Here is a 12,698-nt window from a genome sequence, read left to right as displayed (position 1 = left end):
AGGAGATGCTTTTTTTCCCTAGAACATTATACAGCAGACTTCTTGTTATGTTGAGCAATTCTTTTAACAAAATTTATTTTGTGCCTTACTTTGTGATGGCGGATAATCCACTGACACAGTGATTTGTATTCCCAAGAGACGTACCCATCCTGGCGTCATGGACGAACGGCCAAAGCCTTCCTCCAATTGAACTGCAACGTTTTCCAGAGCCGCCAACAGTATATATTGATCTAAGGGACACAACATCTCAGAAGTCTGAGCCATTGGCTGATGAACAGCAAAGGTAATTTCCAGCATGTGACATCTGTGGGATCAGAGGCAGCGAAGAAGCAAACACCACCCTTGTACCCTTTAAGATGTGAGAACTAACACCATCGTATGGGATGTTTTAATCCATCCTAGGGCTTAGCAACAACTGAAAGTGGAAGAGCTGCAGTAGCCACCTCATGAGACCAGTACTGTATTCCGGGAGCACGTAGCTCAATGGCAGGACACATGCTTAGGTGGTTGAACTGGTGTGGAGAACCTTTGGCTCTCAGATTTTGCTAAACTGCAGCTCCATCATCCTGGCCCTTGAACATGCTTGCTGGCACTGAATGGAGCAGTAGTTCAGCAATATATGGAGGGGCAGAGGTTCCCCCATGCCTGCTGAAGGAGGTCTCAAGTGCAATGGAATTGCTATTGAAAAGGATGAGGTAGAGAAGATGGGAAAGACACATTCCTAAGTCCTCTGTGGCATCTAGAGTAGATAGGGATGGGCAAATGGTTTGTGATTGATTGATTTCTTTAAAAGTCCTCATGAAAACTCACCAGCATTTTAGTGCAAATTTTGTCCTAGTAGACACGTGTTTGTATGCAATTTTGCCTAAACACATATTTGTGGAGCAATTTTCTCTAATATAAGGCATTTTTATATGTCGCCCCCCCCATTAATATGTGCATCTTTGTGCTTTATGCCTTTTATGCCTTTTTGTGCGCACTGCTTGGCTGGAGTTTTTGAAACTTGGCTGTGAAATTTTGAAAAGTTTGAATTTTGAAGGAGGGTTGTTTTTTGGTTTGCATGATGTTTCACAAAGTGCAAATTAGGTATCAAATCTCTCCTCGTGTTCCTCCATTGGTCTGACTTGGCACAAGGCAGCTTCTTAGGTCATTTTCCAGATTGGCAGGGCCTCTTTTCCTTCTCATTAGACACATGTCCGATGGAGCCAGACCTTTGATTTCCAGTGGAAGAATTGTGTGGGAAATACCAGGACTGTCAGCAGTAATCAGTATAAATAGTAGGTTAATGAATTAGAGCTATTGTTGGTCAGCTAGCAGGGGCTCATTTTGATCAGCGGGGCTGCAAGTCAAGGGGATATTGAGTTGGTTCTGGCATTTTGCTGGAATGAGAGAGAGAGTGAGAGTGTAAATATGGCATTTTCTTTTGGATATGAAGAGTAGCTTGTGCATGTTATTGTACACTTTCTTCAGTTTTGCCGAAAGCTACCTATATTCTGAGAGTCTGACACCATGAAAATGCATTTAAACTGAACTGACTTTATCAAGTCAGTTCATCGCATCTGAAGAAGTGTGCATGCACACGAAAGCTCATACCAAAATAAAAACTTAGTTGGTCTTTAAGGTGCTACTGAAGGAATTTTTTTATTTGACTTTATCAAGCATCATTATTTTAACTGGTTGGCAGTCCCAGAAAACACCCTTCACAAATCTGGGCTGGGTGCTGGGCTTCTCTCAGCTCTTTGAGGGGAATGGGGATCTCTTAACAACTCTCAGCACCCTGAACAAACTACAGTTCCCACAATTCTTTGGGGGGGGGGGAGCCAAAACTGTTTATAGTAGTATAGTGCATTAAATGTATGTGTAGATAAGGCCAAAAAAGTTGGTTGTGCTGAGACCATGCACACTTAATTGGGGATTTCCGTAGTTTGAGGACTTTCATATAAAAAAGCCCTGTGTCTTGTGCCTGCCAAGTGAATCATCCTTACAAGCAGGCATACAAGTCCAGGTTCTGAAGTAAGTCCTGAGCACTCGTAGCACATCTGCTTTGCATGCAGAAGGTCTCAGGTTCCACACCCCGTCTCTACAGCAGGTGTGGGGAACACCCCCCCCCACACAATGTTGCTGAACTAACTGCAACTCCCATCAGCCCCAGAAAGCATGGCCAATGCCCAGGGATGGTGGGAGTTGTAGTTCCACAACATCTGATCTTCAGGTAGGGTTGGGGAAAGACTCCTGCCTGAAACTCTAGGAAGCTGCTGCCAGTCAGTGTAGACAGTACTGACCTAGATGGACCAGTCACCTGTGACTTGGTATATGGCAGCTTGCTGTAAATATATTCTCCCTTTCTGTGAGAGGCCCATGTCATACAAAGGCTATGTTCTGCTCATAAAGTTGTATCCACCATCACTCAACCTTAACTGAGAAATGGTGGGTATTTCCCCCCCTTTAGACAGCCAGTTTTGTTGAATCATCTTGTGCCAGGGCTGGGGAATCTATGACCCTCTAGATGTTGTTGGACTCCAACTCTCAGCATTCCCTGATAATTGGCCATGCTTAGTGGGTTTGATGGGAGTTCATAGCCATCAACACCTGGAAGTCCACAGCTTCCCCATCCCTGCCTTATGTCCACATCTTGCAGTTCTGTTGATCTTTGTATTTAATACTGTATGGCAATATGAATTCAATTCAGATTCACCTGTCACACTCCATCTCATGACCAAGGCTGATTTTAAGAAAACGCAAACTGGGAAACACATTTTTATTGTCTCTGAAATAGCAGGATTGGTTCTTAAATGCACTGGTTCTGGATGATGCCTCTCTGCGAATTCTGGGAACACAGTACAAACCATTCTGACAAAGGATCTCAGGGGAGCTGCTGATTTGTTTTCTCCTTGAGATTGAAGGATTCCCAGCACCAGAAGAGTCGAGGGAGTTAAAATAGGCCCAAGTGCAATATTAATCAAGAGTTACTGTAGACTATGGGCAAAGTGGCTTAATTATATTGCCTGTTATCATAGGCCATAAATATAAAGTAGTCATTCATGCAATTGTCTGTAATACTCTGTGGGTAAAAATAAAATAAAATCGCAAGGCAGCTCTTCTAACTATAAAAAAACTGAGTTCTGAGCATGAAAGGGTACACAATATTCCTTTGTAGTTCCGACTACATCAGATTGTGCGGAAGAACCCTTTTAGTGGTATGCGGAAACAATGCTGCTCAATTCATTATGTGTGCAGTTTTCAGAAGTGAGTTTCAGGTACATCATGTCCCAAAGTGGCCCTCCAGGCTTCTCTGTCCAGCCCTCAGGACACATTCCAGGCCACAACCCCTTGCCCCCAGGCCACTTCTGAAACTGGACATACTCTACCCTTTATCAAGTGCTTCTGCCTTCCTGGAAGGTGTCCTTGAGCTGCAATACTGCTTCTTGCATATCTAGATGGATGATCAAGAGTGGTGGGGGTGGGGGTAAAAGAAACCCATGACATTTGTGTGGCTGGAATGCAACTTTCCACATAAAGGCAAGGGTTACAAGTATTGTTGTTCTCCTCACTTTTGCCTCTGGCTTCATCCATCATTGACATGTGGCCCCCACAAGGGAATGCGGCCCTCAGACTAAAGAAAGCTTCTCCACCAGTGACCAGTGGCTTATGCTAAATAGCAGCAGCTCTTCAGAATCTCGGGCAGTGAGCAACACCCCTCCCCCAAATGTCTCCTGGATATTTCCATATTTAATTTTATATTTGAATCCTTGTTATGTTCACACTGCCCTTGTATTTTTGTTGTGTTTTATGATTTGTGTATGTTGTGCGTTTTGATGCTGGTCTGTGGCCGTATAAATAAATTCATTCATTCATTCATTCTCCTGGATATCTGCTGCAGAAACGCCTTTCAGCTCCCAGTTTGCATTGAACTTGATTCCAACAATAACTGGTGGCAATGAACACTCTGATCCAGTCTTTGGGTATTGTGATAGAGAACGGGAGCAATCAGTAATGAAGCATTAATGGGATTTCTCGTTCACTTTGTAGCTGGAGCAGCAGCTCCACAGATGAGGAGGAGGAGGAGGAGGAGGAGAAGGAGGAAATGGAAGTGACAGACCGAGAGAAAGTGGAAGAGGGGATGAAAGAGTTTCCCCAGCCATCACGGTACAGAATAAAGACATCCCACATTTCCATGAACTGCTAACGTGACAAGAATTAGATGCCTTTCCAGAGCCAGGCCTCTTCTGCAGTCACAAGGAAGACCAACTGACACAGAGCTTTACAAGCGCTGCTAAATTGGCTTTTAAAAACTGAACACTAAGGGCCTTTTCACAGATTATCTGGCACCAAACTCAGGTTTGCCAACGAGCACTGCAGCTGCACAAAACAGGTTTCCTATCTTGCCCTTCCTCCTGAAGGAGCCCAGGGTGGCAAACACATCAATAATGGAAAATATTTTTTAAAGCATTCTAAAAATGGTGAAAAACATTCTCTCAAGCAGTGATTTCAGGGTTGCCAGGAATAGTGTGTTTTGGAGGAGTGCCTCGAGTGAACTGTGTCTTTCAACCATCAGAGCTCTGGGTAAATAGGAGTGTTTTTAAATTCCTCCTTGAAGTCACTAATGAGGGAGAACAGATGCACTTCACTAGGGAAGGCATTCCACAAATGAGGAACTGCCACAGGTCAACAGCAACTGGGCAGAGTGTCTTAAGGTATGCTCCTACCGTAAAAGTGTTGCTGGCCCTGAGAAGCTCATGAATCTGAATTCTGCGCTCTTTCTCTCTCTCTCACGAGATCATAGCAGACGCACAGCCCTTCAGCTGTATTACAGTGGGATTGCTTCCTTTCATAATGAACTTGTGTGATCACGGCTGAGAGAAATAGAGCCAAAACATACAAAACTGCCTTACAATGATTGAGCATGCTCAGTAGCTACAGAATGTGGGCATCTCTTGGAAAAGAAGGCTGGGGGTGGATGGGAGCAGAATATCTTCTTTCAGCCCCTTACAGCTGATAATATCCTAGGGGAGGACATGGTTATTAGCTGGAAACTTGAACAGCAGCATTCCTGTTAGATGGTGAGGATAGACTGCAACATTTTGTTTCAGCTCCCAGGTCTTTGTTACCTTGCTTGACATCTTGCACTGATTTTCATAATAATAATAATAATAATAATAATAATAATAATAATAATAATAATAATAATAATGTATAATAATAATACTGTACTGTACATACCCAAATGGCTTCTAAGTGGTTTGCAAGTATTATTATTATTATTATTATTATTATTATTATTATTATTATTATTATTATTAGGGGGTTGGACTGGATGGCCCTTGTGGTCTCTTCCAACTCTATGATTCTATGATTCTATGATTATTTCAATGGATATACCACCCTTTATCAAAAGAACCCAGGGAGGTGTACAGCATTAAGAACACATTTTATTCTTGCATTGCAGGGGGTTGAACTAGGTGATGGTCCCTTCCAACTCTACAATTCTATGATTCTACAGTGCATAATGATCAAAACATAATACAAAGCATAATGATAGACAGCATAATGATAAAATGATCATAATAACAGTCCCATCACTTTTAACTGACCATAGATTATTTAATGGCCAAAGGTCTGGGTAAAGAGAACTGTTTTTGCCTGGCACCTAAAGGCATGCAATAATGGTGCCTTTCTGGGAAGAGCATTCCACAGAAAGGGAGCTACCACAGAAAAGGCTCATTCTTGTGTTGCCACCCTCCTAACTCTCAGGGAGGGGGGACATAAAGAAGGACCTCAGATGACAAGTGCAGGGTCCAGTTTGTGTGGGGAGAGGTAGTCCTTAAGGTATTGAGGTCCTGAGCCATGTAAGGCTTTATAGGTCAACACCAGCACTTGGAATTGAGCCTGGAAACTAATTGCCAGCCAGTACAGTCAGGCCAGTATTGGTGTTACATGCTCAAAACATCTTGTTTTGGTGAGCAAGAAATCAATTTTAAAACCCAGACATAATTTAAATACAAAATAAAGCAATTCTATGAGAACAGTAAAAAACATCCAGAATTATTATTATTATTTTACAAAAGCCTGTTTAAAATCATGACAATTAAAGCAATTCAAAGAACAATTGGGTCAGGAAGTTCAGGTTCAGAAAGTTGCCTGAACAAGTGCATCTTCAAAAGCTGGTGGGATGCCAATACGGTGAGTATTTCAACAGAGAGGGCATTCTATAATGCTCCTGCTACCAGTGATAGAGCCCTACTCTGTGTTTCCACAAGCTAATAGTGACCAGACTGTGTAATTGGGTTCAATTGGCTGATCTTAATGCCCTTACCAGGCAGTGAGGCAGAAAACGGTTCAAACCAACTCCCACGGAGTTAGGATCTTTTAGGTGAGGCTTGACTGAGCAGCTCTTTTGCTTTAATTCACAGCAAGGGTTGCACTGCGAAAAGCTTTCTGCTGCAGCAGCTCCGTTACTTTCGCAAGACATCTCAGTCTTCATCTGTTGCTCAGGACAAGGAAAAGTGCCAGAATCTCAAGAGCTCAGAAGAAAATGACCAGCTGGGAGTCAGGAGAAGACAGAGCCTAAAACTGAGGAGACTGACCTCCACGGGGCCAGGGAATTCAGAATCTAGTGCAAGAAGCTTCCGCGCTCTGGATCTTAACAGTGTGGCGAGGAGCTCAAGAGAACTTAAGGAAGAAACCAAAGAAGAGTCAAACAGAGAGACACCTCGAGACTTTGCAGACAAAGACACAGGACACCCAAGGTAGCCTGGAATATTCTTTAGATATTAACTGTATTTATATCTTGCCCCCCCTTCAAGGAAATTAGGTTGGCCTACATGATTCCTTAATCCTCACAATGACCCTGTGAGGTAGATTAGCCTGAAAGAGAGTGACTGCCTAAGGTCACCCAGAAAGCTTCATGACTGAGTGGAGGTTTGAACCTGGGCCTTTTCACCTTGGACCTGCTCCTTTTATTATACAAATAAAAATTGTATAAACACAAAAACCATGTTGACATCATAACACAACTGACAAAAAACCCCAAAGTTAACCACTGTTTTATCATACACTAAAAATATTCAACAAAATAGCCTCGCTTTTAATCAATAAAAAAGAATACAAAATTATATATTGTTTTAATCCTTTAAAGGTTATTTGCAATTATAAATTCAATCTGGCTTCAAAGCACTCCCAACAACTGCCCTGTGATCTTAGGATGGGTAGTATATAAATTTAATAAATAAACAACAACAACAACGAGTCTGGGTTCATATTTCCCTGTATCTTATTCCCCTAGTAAAGCTGATCAATTTTTCAGCAAAACGGTCATAATCCTGCCTGCCTTCTCTCAGTTCTGATGATATTGGTTTGTTTGACCATGCAAGCTGTGTCCAATGCTTTATTTAGCCAGTTGTCCAGTATTGGGATTCTGGGAATTCTTCCAATTATAAGCAATTTTCATACAAGCAGCACTCAGCAGATAAAGGACCATCTCTCTGTACTTCGGGCCTGATGCTTTAACAATCAAATAACACCAGCTCAGAACAGTAGATGAGGGTCATTTAGTCTAATGTTTAGTAAGAAGTGTACCCTAGTCAGTGGCATATGGGACACAGGGATTGGGGGCAGTTAAGGAAAGCCTAGCCTGGGAAATAAGAAAAAGGAGATGGGTTGAATGAAAGTGAAATTAGGATTGTTTCTGTGTTCAGGAAATCAAGGGCAAAATCCAAAACATGATCCAGAGACTAGGAGGGCCCTTCAAGGAGCTTTTCAGCCTTGGTTCCAAGAGATACTGCCTGTTCCTCGAGGCCCTCAAGTGGCATAGTATCTGGCTTGCCCTTTGAGGACACAGTGTATGGCACCAGGTCAGGGCTAGGTATGGCACTGGAAGAACGTAGGATGAGCCATCTGGAATAGACCAAAGGCCCATGTAGTCCAACATCCTGGCTTTCACAGCAGTCGGCCAGATGCCCATGGGAATCTCAAAAGCCCAGGACCTGAGTTCAGCAGCTCTCTCTTCACTTGTGAGTCCCAGCAACTGGCATTCAGTGGCATACGGCCTCTAACAGTGGAGGTAAAACATAGTCATCATGGATAGTAGCCATTGATAGCTTTGTTTTCTATGAATTTATTTCATCTTCTTTTGAAGCCAACCAAGTGTTTGTGGGAGGTGGCAAGGTCACCATGTAACTGGAATAAAAATGCTACATGATGTCCCTCTCCTTGCATTTTGTAGGACAGAAGAAAGCCAAAAAGAAAAGCAGGCAGAAGAGAAGCGCAGGAAACAGAGCCTCAAGGAGCAGCTGGAAAACTTAAAACCTCAGCACTCCACCACTGGAAAGCAGCCCATGGCAGAACAGACCCCCGTCTTATTCCATATGGTCAGTAGCACAGAATAGCCAGAGAACAGCCTTCTTCTCAAAGGGATCTTGTGCTTCCTTCCAACCCTGTTTGTCTTCTGGCTGGGTTTATTTAAAGCCAAAGCTTTGGGCATGCTACTGCCAGTCTGAGGAGAGTTTTCCCAATGTGGGTCATGTCAGACTCTGTCAGCGCAGTGGCAAGAAATGTTGCGCTAGAGTTTACTTAGGGAAGAGATTTATCAAACCACCTTTTGACCACATAAATTTGTCTCCTTGAGGGTATATGAAACAGTATTTAAAGAAAGCAACCTGTGGCCCTTTGGATGTGCTTGGCCAAGAGCAAGTTGATCAGAGAGCAAGATACAAGAAGTATCCAATAGACAAGACTGCAGTCTAGTTCTCATTGAGGCAGTAAACTATAGTTTGGTCTATACCACTTCAGACAGAAGATGGGGGAATCTCATAACTGAATGCTCCTCTGTACAAGCAATTCCATGCTCATAAGAAAATCAGTACGACAGGGAACAGGGTTTTAAGCCTAAACTTCTTCACAGCATGGTCATTTTCCAGGTTTGTTCGTTTTCTGGAGGAGCATTTAGTTATGTGACACATATGTGCACTATTGTCAGAAGTTGTCCCCCAGTTTACCACTAGGCCAAAATCATGATCTTCAGGACTACGGACAGCTCCCAAATGGTAACCAATTGCTTCAATAAAGTACAAAGCTAAAATTGTGAGATCTCAATTGGCTGCTAAAAGATTCTGCCCTGGGGCTCTCTATATCTTGGGTTGCATCCAATGTTAGTCCTACTGAGAGTAGACCCACTGAAATTAATGAGCAAGACTAACTTGGGTTCATTCATTTCAGTGGGCCTGTGCTCAGCAATAGCCTTACAATATCCCTTCCAGCTCTGAAGAGCGGGTTTCTGGAGTGGAATGAGACATCTTGGGCAGTTAGAAGGACAACTCATCAAATGGTTTAGGCTAGTAGTCTTCCATATTTTCAAACTTAGGACCAACCTTTAACATAAACATGCATTTAGGGATCCCTTTCTTATTTTTTTAAAACCAAATATTTGCATGGTGGTAATGCTGCAATCATGACCCACCTTGGACCAGGCTGTGACTTACGTAGTACAGGGTCCCTAGCCACTGGTTGAAGGCTACCCACTCACTGACTTCTAGATCTGACATTCACTCCTCTTTGCCAGCTTGGGCTTCATCTGAATCTTGGAACATGCCATTGCTTTGGGTCAGCTTTCACCTCTAGGCCTCCAAGTTATTCTTTAGACCAGGGTCATGTCAGCTGTAACCAAGTAGGAGCATTGCATGTTCAGGCTGAAAAGTGCCTGTTCTCTTGTTGACCCAAAGAGAAGAGAAGAATGAGCTGTTGAGTCTACATTCTCACACTCTCTAATATTTCACATCTGTCTTCATTCAGTTTCCCTTTCTCTGCAGTTCTGTCATTTATCAAGATCATTTCAAATTCAACCGTATCCTACTGAGTCTTATTTTTTATTTTAGCAGCCCCTCCACAGGTTTGTGTCATCTGGCAATCTGATCAGTAGACTCTATTCTTCTGTCTAAATCAATAATAAAGAGAGAACTCTTTCACTTACAGCTCACTTCACAATACACCGTTAGCACAGTGGCAGGTTCTGAAGAGCTCCACACAGCTTGCAATCCACGCATGCCTCTTCTGTCTGACAGCTCCTTATTCTTCATAAACATCTGCTAATAAAACATTTAGAAAGGGAAGAGGCAGTGGCATCACTGGTCCACATGCAGCTGTGCTTTTCAAGACAGGTCTGGCAGCCGTGCTTTCTGCGTCTCAGATTGGAATATTCTTCCCTTCCTCTTTTTGATTCATGCACAGATTGAAGAATTAAATTGTTTTGACATGTGAAACCAAAGCAGTTATAATTTGGCAGCTGTGTCCTTAGAGATTTGGAAATGAGCATGACTAAGAGAAATATAAATAAAATGTGAGGCACCACATTTCCACAGTGCCCCTTTTTTCAAGTTGATTATCGGATGTGCCGTTTTGGGCAGGCCTAACCAAATGTTCACCTCGCCTCATCCGTGACTGGGTCTTCTGTTTCTTGCCCTCCCAATCCATCCTTATCTGCCTGATCTGATTTCTGAAATACAGTCCATTCTCAGCCCCATTTTTTACCTTTGGCCTGCTGGCTACTTGTCTGTCTACTGTACATAAGAAAGCAACCACAGGGCTGTTTGCATTAATCCGAAGACTAATTCTTAAGGGATGGAGCTGTTGCTGAATGGTAGAGCATCTGCTTTGCATACAGAAGATCCTATGGTACAGCTGGGAGATATCCTGCCTAAAATCCTGGAGAGCCACTGCCTGTTGGTGCAGACAGTACTGAGCTAGATAGACTAACGGTCTGACTTAGTATAAGGCAGCTTCCTATGATTCCTGGGCTGAAGTGTTAAGGTGGCCACGTGGCTTTCTTTACAGATGACAGTCCTCTTATTTCAAGGGCTGCCTGGTCCTAGTTTAAAGATAAAGAACCATCAGAAGGGACAACAGGAGGGGCCTTGAAGTGGCCGATTCCCGGGAAGACTGAGCAAGCACACCATGGTAACATATATATTGTGTTCTGTTTGAATTATATTTCTAAATTTGCATCTGCACATACAGATTAGCATATGCACAACTTATGCCAATCCTTGACCTCTTTGGTCCTCTTTTTTGGCGTGGAAATTGGTCACTCTGCAATGTGTTTGGTCCAGAATTTTTCTCTCAATTTGGGAGGTTGGTGGGTACGGATGGGTCAGAAGGACATGCCAAATAGCATCATTATATCATAGTGGATGATGAAAAATATATTTTGGGAAGCGGGGACAGTGGAGGCAGCCATTTATTTACTGTATTTACTTACTTACCAGCAATGCCCCTATGAATTAAGCAAATGCCATTGGTGGTGATACAGTTGCAATCTTTCTTGGAACGATGCAATCAATCCTGATGATTGATCATTTCTTGAAGGTTATCTACCAAAATCACCATGATTTCTTGATGATTATTTATCGGAATCACCATGATTGGTAGGAGCATCATTGTGGGTTTGGTTTTTTTAACCAATGCAATCCTGATGACACAACCATGACACAACTATGCTCTTGGGGCTGATGCAGTGTAACGATGGAGCACCAGTGCCTATTGAGTCATTTTGTAGATTTCTTTGCCACTGGGTTGCTCTTTGTGACTTTGCCACCTCTTGAAAGGGGTAGTGGAGCTTTATAGAGTGTTTTCAAAACAAATCTGGAACTCCCTTGCCACATTTTCTCAAAATGGTAATTACTTCCGCCCATTTTTGAAATTAAATTATTTTTATTGTTATCTCCACCCACTTGGAAAGGGATGAAAAATTTCCCTCACCCTTTTGCAAGCGGAAAATGTTCCTGTAAGAGTAGAAGCGGGGAGGAATGTTTGGCCCAGCTGGCCTTTGGACTGCTCCTTTGAGGAACACAAGAATTTGTCTTATGCAGAGTCAGACCATTGGTCCGTCTAGCTCAGTATTGTCTACATCAGGCATCCCCAAACTGCGGCCCTCCAGATGTTTTGGCCTACAACTCCCATGATCCCTAGCTAACAGGACCAGTGGGCAGGGATGATGGGAATTGTAGTCCAAAACATCTGGAGGGCCGAAGTTTGGGGATGGCTGGTCTACACTGACTGGCAGTGGCTTTCCAAGATTTCAGGAAGAGCACTATCCCAGCCATATCTGGAGATGTTGAGGATTGAACCTATGACCTACTGCATGCAAAGCTGATGCTCTGTTGTGTCAAGGACAGAGCAGTGAATCATGCAGAAAGAGGGCAGCAACTTCTACCCCGAGGAAGAGCTTTGTGCTCCCAAGGGAGGCTTAAATTCTTTCCTTTATTTCTCAAGGTTGCCTCGTGGTTCTTTTATGTCATTCTGGTGTGGCCCAGCATGTAGATTAGGAATGACTCCCCTAGACCTGGAATACTGTAATCTTGCAGGTCATTCATAATACATCTCAGTAATTGAGTTGAATGGTAATTACACTGGAGGAGCTTAGAAGCCCTTCACTGCCTAATGAAGGTGCTTAGAAAGTAACACTCTTCTTCTTGTTCAAAAAAATAAATAAAATAAAAATAAAAGTACATTAGCAATTACATTAATGGTCTCGGCTCATTTAGTGCCAGGAGGGAAATCTAGACATCGTGCGCTCTCTCTATCCTTAGCTCACCCCTCTGCGCTGCCTATAGGGAGGCAGAGCCCTCTCTGTTCTTTTGTGGAATCCCTTCTCTGCTTCTGTTCCTTTTGACGTTGCGGAAATGTTAACTGTGAATTAAATTTGGTCT

At 43.0% G+C, this 12,698-nt stretch overlaps 1 protein-coding gene across 3 annotated transcripts in view; it reads left to right on the top strand.

The window, feature by feature from the left end:
* Positions 1-12,698, top strand: part of DNAAF8 (dynein axonemal assembly factor 8) — a 91,608-nt gene that overhangs the window by 11,084 nt on the left and 67,826 nt on the right. For all 3 annotated transcript variants that reach the window (XM_088656670.1, XM_060282780.2, XM_088656669.1), the window contains exons 7-10: positions 137-283; positions 4,030-4,146; positions 6,411-6,746; positions 8,222-8,366. In XM_088656670.1, the coding sequence (XP_088512796.1) occupies positions 137-283; positions 4,030-4,146; positions 6,411-6,746; positions 8,222-8,366 (745 nt within the window). The remainder of the gene's footprint in view (positions 1-136; positions 284-4,029; positions 4,147-6,410; positions 6,747-8,221; positions 8,367-12,698) is intronic.

Source organism: Zootoca vivipara, chromosome 13, assembly GCF_965207765.1.
Source record: "Zootoca vivipara chromosome 13, rZooViv2.hap1.1, whole genome shotgun sequence".
NCBI lineage: Eukaryota > Metazoa > Chordata > Lepidosauria > Squamata > Lacertidae > Zootoca > Zootoca vivipara.
Note: the sequence above shows the minus strand (reverse complement) of the source record. Positions and strands in the feature narration are given on the sequence as shown.